This window comes from Pseudochaenichthys georgianus, chromosome 17 (assembly GCF_902827115.2).
Source record: "Pseudochaenichthys georgianus chromosome 17, fPseGeo1.2, whole genome shotgun sequence".
Taxonomy (NCBI): domain Eukaryota; kingdom Metazoa; phylum Chordata; class Actinopteri; order Perciformes; family Channichthyidae; genus Pseudochaenichthys; species Pseudochaenichthys georgianus.
The window spans coordinates 21,665,928-21,672,310 of NC_047519.1; the positions used below are offsets into that span (position 1 = coordinate 21,665,928).

The following is a 6,383-nucleotide window of genomic DNA, read 5'->3' on the forward strand; positions in this document are numbered from 1 at the left end:
CGGCAGATCTGTAATATTTAATGCAGCCGAACCGTGTATTACAATGCCGTTATGTGATGACTTTCAAAGAGAAAAGCAAGAGCACTCGGAATTAAGTATTATTTTAGTCTTTTCAAATGTTTTCCGGATTTCATATAATATAAACACCAAATCCCAGCATGCATTGCGGCTAAAACATCCAATCAGCGTAGCTGAGAATCTTGGGTAATCGCTCGAAATGCCCACGTCTGTTTCCGGTTATTTTTATATTCAGTTCCTGACGAACACCAAAAAAGACCGAGATTATGGAATTAAACCAATAAATAAAAGCAAGGATAATTGTATGTTATTGGTGAGTAAATAACAGTGTGTTATTTTGAAAAGAATAACAAATTAGAAGGAAAAAAAGATTTTAAAAATACGAGGCTCTGAGCCCCATGCATGTTCCTCACAGACGTAAGGTAATCTTCGTCATAACTAGCAAACTAAACATCATGTACATGTACTGCACAACTAATCAGAAATAAAAACTCATTACTCGCATACAATGACATCAAAACGCATTTTAACGGCCAAATTAACCTTAAAATAGGCATTTTTCCACCGAGAATAACACGAAGGACAGCCATTGTTGTTGATCACGTGGTCTGGGAGCTGTTGCAGCGTCCATAGCAACCACCTTAGCAACCATGAATGTGTACACATTCATGAAGTAATCTTCGTCATAACTAGCAAACTAAACATCATGTACATGTACTGCACAAATAATCCGAAATAAAAACTCATTACTCGCATAAAATGAGATCAAAACGCATTTTAATGGCCAAATTAACCTTAAAATAGGCATTATGAAGGTCTATGGGACGCCCTGCCCGTAGAAGCCTGACGGGCAAGGGGTCCGCTGTGTCCGCAATGAAGGTCTATGGACGCCCTGCCCGTAGAAGCCTGACGGGCAAGGGGTCCGCTGTGTCCGCAATGAAGGTCTATGGGACGCCCTGCCCGTAGAAAATGACGGGAAAGGGGTACCCTGTACGTAATATAGCGACGGGGAGGGGCCCTGACCGTCCGTCAATATGTGACGGGATGAGAGTGAGAACGTGTGTGTGTGTGTGTGTGTGTGTGTGTGTGTGTGTGTGTGTGTGTGTGTGTGTGTGTGTGTGTGTGTGTGTGTGTGTGTGTGTGTGTGTGTGTGTGTGTGTGTGTGAGTGATTTCTTTTTACGATTAACATTAACATAACAAAAACATTAGCAGTAAACTAGTTCTTGCTGTGATGTTACTTTGATTTAAAAGGAATAATTCAACATATTAATAAATATATGTATTCTCTCTTTTTCATGAGGTAGTTGAGACAATTTATTCCACTATCATGTTTTATAGGTAAAACATGAAACTACCGCCAGGACACGATTAGCCTAGCTTAGCATAACGTCTGGAAACAGTTGCCCACACCGTCCGAAGATACCTGTACCCATAAAGCTTACTAATTAACACTTAATTGCATAGATCAGTGATCAAGGAATTGTCCAGCTAATAAGTGGTCTCCTGGATCTAGCTTCATATTGGTTTACAGTGTGGTATTTTCTGATACAACTCTTGGCAAAATTGGTGTATGAGCTAAAATATTTCTTTAACATTTCACCTCGGACGCAGTTTTTCCTGTAACAGGAATGTTGAATAATAACTTGCATCCTGATTTCCCTCTCTCTTTCTGTCCATAAACCCAGATGAGGACCCAGGAGTTTCTGCCAGAGAGCGGCCTGCTCATCGCAGTTTCCTGAAAATCAGCAGTGCTTCCGGAGCTGCAGCCAATCAACGTCCAGCAGCGAGGAAGCGCAGCAGCCAATGCCTGCTTTAGACTTTTAAAGAACCAGCCTCAACGCTACCACCTCTTACCTCTAACCTCTTATAGCCAAGATATAACACCCCCCAGCCTCTTTACAGCCCCCCGACACCAGCCTTTTTGTCCCACCAAGCCTCCGTCCCGCCATGAGAGTGCTTCCTCCCTCCTCCAGGCAATACGTGCGCAGTATAATCTGCACCTTGAGCCTTACCAAACTTCCTAAACCCCCAATTTTCTGACACTCTTCCCCCTCCCCCGCCATGTATTATTGTCTTTGAGTGATACAGTTGGCAGTTTGCCTCGTCGTGTGTGTGACAGAAGAAGGTGTTTGAAATGTGCCTCTGGTGGTTTAGTGACGTGCGTCCAACTGATGGAGCTGGTTGAAGATGCTCCTAGAAACTGATCTCAGAACAGGTGTCTGTTCTTAAACTGATTTTTGGTTTCATGGATTGTAAAACAGAAACTTTCAGGATAATTAAACCTGATTTAGGCATTTTAAAATATAACATAACTTTTTCAATTAAAACCATGAGTTTCCATAGTACACCCTGAGATCTGTATCTACAGTAAGAGCATCCTCTTTTGAGAGCCAGGCAGCCTGTGGACGGAAAAGATGTTCCTGCATGTTAAATCGTGGCTTGAGAGAGGAATTCTGTACACATGTACACACACATTTATATCTGTATGTGTGATCTAAAACGGCTCACTCAAAGACAACACTTCCTCAACTTCAACTGCCACAGAAATGCAAGTGTACTTCTCGTGGCGCTTTTAAGGACTTTTTTGTTGCAAATGCAATGCAAAGAACAATGACATCCACGATGTATCACTACACACAGTAGGGGAATGTAGAGGAGGTAGGTGATCGATGCGAAACAAGTTGTGTACTAGCTGTACTGGTATTTGTGGAAGCTTCTGAATGCTATTTTAGGGTTCTAATGGTACGTTTTGGCATGTACCTACATTTGAAAAACTGAATACTTCAAAAACATGGGAGTAGATCGATCTGGTTGGTTGTGATTTCCGAAGCAAAATGCAGGATTGAAAACAAATTAAAAACAGAGGTTAAAGTGCTGAAATGGAACCGGGCTAAACACGCGTATTCAAGCTCCTCAGTAGGAGTTCTCATACGAGCATGTGCAATAATGATGTTTCATGAATGATCATGCTGCACCGAGTTATTATTTAATATTTAGCTTGACACTGGATTATTAGTCACACTCTATATAACGTTAGGACACGATTAGTGTTACGATTGTACTATTTACCAGAGTGTTGATGCATGACAGAGATTGTAAACACCTAAGCTATGGAACAGGGGATTGCCAATACTTGCCAAAGTTTAAACTTCTAACTTACAGTACTTTGACTTGCCTTATCCATGCGAATGACAAACCCAGGTCTGATCAGACCGCAGGGATACCGAGGTGTCTTCTTTTCAGAGAGCCTCCAGAACCACAGAGACGGTAACCGTTAGACAGATTGCTCAGTGTATTTCGAATTGTATGACGGAAATTAGCTCCTTTTTTGGACCAAAACTCAACAGAGTGGATTTTTACCACGTGGCCATATGCTATTGTCTTTATTTTATTTCTCTTGGTTCAGGCCGTCCCAGCATTCCCATGGCAATGGCAATATAGGTTATCAAGTTCTTATAGAGGATGCAAACTTTGGCAATCTACTGGTAGGACCATTGTTCTTTGATTCACTCACTCATAACAGTTCAAATTAAGTTTGATGTGTTCTAGCTGTACATTTGCCATTTTATGCTGTATATTACCTGCTGGTTGTGTGTGTGTGTGTGTGTGTGTGTGTGTGTGTGTGTGTGTGTGTGTGTGTGTGTGTGTGTGTGTGTGTGTGTGTGTGTGTGTGTGTGTGTGTGTGTGTGTGTGTGTGTGTGTGTGTGTGTGTGTGTGTGTGTGTGTGTGTGTGTGTGTGTTAAAAAACATTTGACAAGTTGATTTTCTGGGTAGCTGTGCAATAGCTTTATATTATTTTGATGTTAAACATCATGGTATTACGAGTATGTTTGCTGCGATTTATATGCATTGTGTCAATTTGTATCAATTAGTCACATAGGCTGTGTCTGATTAGAAACCACAAACTATGCCTTCATGATATCTAAGTCACTGATCACAATCATCACCGATAACAAAGCTCTGATAATGTTGCTTCGCTTGCCTTTATATTTAGCCTGAGAGCTGCAATCTGCTCTCAGCGGTCGAAATGAACTAGTGCTCATCTACCTGAGATCTGCCAAATTAGGTTTTGTTTGCGCTCGAGTCTTAGGAAAAAGACTGAAGATGCAAAGTATTTTAATAGAGATAACAAGTTTGATATTTCCTTTTTGAAATTTAAAAGGGAAAGGTTTTGAAGAATTGTCTACTCAAGGCATATGCTCGAACGGGAGCTGCCTGGACGCTGCACCTTGTTGGAGCGTAAGCAAAGCCTTTTTGCTATTTGTTATTAAGAAGGGAATCAAACAGCAGTTTGATGTTTTGTTGGTTCTGCGTTACATGTGTATATAATGCTATTTGATTGGTGCAGTTTTTATGTGGTTGGAAAGCAGCTTTTTCTGAGTTTGTGCATAAGGAACTAGGACGCCGATACAGGACTCGAATAGATCCTGTCTCTGATGACAGTTAACAGTGTACCGTGTTGGAAAAAGTATTAGCAATGACAGATTTGGGGAAAGAATGAATAAAAAAACACTTCAAAAAGTTTGTGTGGATGACTTTTGGTTCTTATTTTATATTAAATCCCCTTTAGCTTCTGCCTGGGTAAATGTTTGGACCTTTATTCCTAAAAGAGTATCTAACAGTGATGCAAACACAGGTATGGTGAAAAAAGAGAGAACTATTCGAAGCAGGACAAAAACAGCGTAATATACCATCTGTGCTATAATGCTTCAATTAACTGCTATCCTTTATAGTATACTCAGATCAATAGGAGACATAGATATTAAGTTATAAATCAAGGGTTTTTATTATAATTTACAGCAGGGGTGGGGAACCTTTTTCCTTTCAATTTTTACAACATCCTCCGAGGGTCGTACAAATTATTGAATTTTACAAATCACTCCCCTTTTAAACTCTATTCTTGTTATTTTTAACAACTTTTTTGTTACTGTCATAGTATTTTATACCTGTTTTTCATTTAGTCTCTAATGTCTCATTAATAACTATAATGATAATATCAAGGTGTGCCTTAACCTCACTGAGCTGAGGTTATTTCAGGGTGCTTACACCTTTTCCAAAGTCAAATTCAAGCACTTTTCAAGCATTTTCAAGGTGCATTTTCCAGCTTTTCAAGCATCTTACAGCTGTTGTAAATTACATATTTATATACACATACTCAAATGAATATTTCCCTACCTCACATTAAATCAGATGTTCTTTATGCTATAAACAACCAAATGTGTGTTTCATGATAGCATTCTACATGAGGATGAACAATTAAAGAAAAGAAAACTAAGTTTAATATTTCAAAATTAGTAATCTGTACGTAGACTGGGCCTCCCATATAACCTGTCTGAGCCAATATAAAACAATCAGCCAATAACTTTTCAATACATTATTGATTAATTGTTGAGGTACTTTTAGGTTGGCAGTGAACACAAGTCAGAGGTACATGGTGTACTTTTACTCCACTACAGTTCAGAGGTACATGGTGTTCTTCTACTCCACTACAGTTCAGAGGTACATGGTGTACTTCTATTCCACTACAGTTCAGAGGTACATGGTATACTTCTACTCCACTACAGTTCAAAGGTACATGGTGTACTTCTACTCCACTACAGTTCAGAGGTACATGGTGTACTTCTACTCCACTACAGTTCAGAGGTACATGGTGTACTTCTACTCCACTACAGTTCAGAGGTACATGGTGTACTTCTACTCCACTACAGTTCAGAGGTACATGGTGTACTTCTACTCCACTACAGTTCAGAGGTACATGGTGTACTTCTACTCCTCTACAGTTCAGAGGTACATGGTGTACTTCTAATCCTCTACAGTTCAGAGGTACATGGTGTACTTCTACTCCCTACAGTTCAGAGGTACATGGTGTACTTCTACTCCTCTACAGTTCAGAGGTACATGGTGTACTTCTACTCCACTACAGTTCAGAGGTACATGGTGTACTTCTACTCCACTACAGTTCAGAGGTACATGGTGTACTTCTATTCCACTACAGTTCAGAGGTACATGGTATACTTCTACTCCACTACGGTTCAGAGGTACATGGTGTACTTCTACTCCACTACGGTTCAGAGGTACATGGTGTACTTCTACTGCACTACAGTTCAGAGGTACATGGTGTACTTCTACTGCACTACATGTATTAATACCTTTAGTTACTTTACAGATGTGGATGAATGATGTGAAATATAATCAAGTGTTAAATCAGACTTTAGTTCCACCTGGAGTAAATCCACCAGCTACCCTGCAGTATACAAAGTCATTCAAACTAGCTGCACCTTCACCAGCTTTGAGAACACTTTCATGATCAATCATTACAAAACATATCATATATATTATTCTGAAATGGACCAATCTCCACAAT

At 39.9% G+C, this 6,383-nt stretch overlaps 1 protein-coding gene across 1 annotated transcript in view; it reads left to right on the top strand.

Annotated features, from left to right (window-relative positions):
• LOC117461728 (myomegalin-like) overlaps positions 1–4,540 on the top strand; it is a 44,773-nt gene extending 40,233 nt beyond the window's left edge. Inside the window, 1 exon segment of the mRNA XM_034103615.2 lies at positions 1,705–4,540. Coding sequence (XP_033959506.1) covers positions 1,705–1,835 — 131 coding nt within the window. The 3' untranslated portion in view covers positions 1,836–4,540.
• The last annotated feature ends 1,843 nt before the right edge of the window (positions 4,541–6,383 follow it).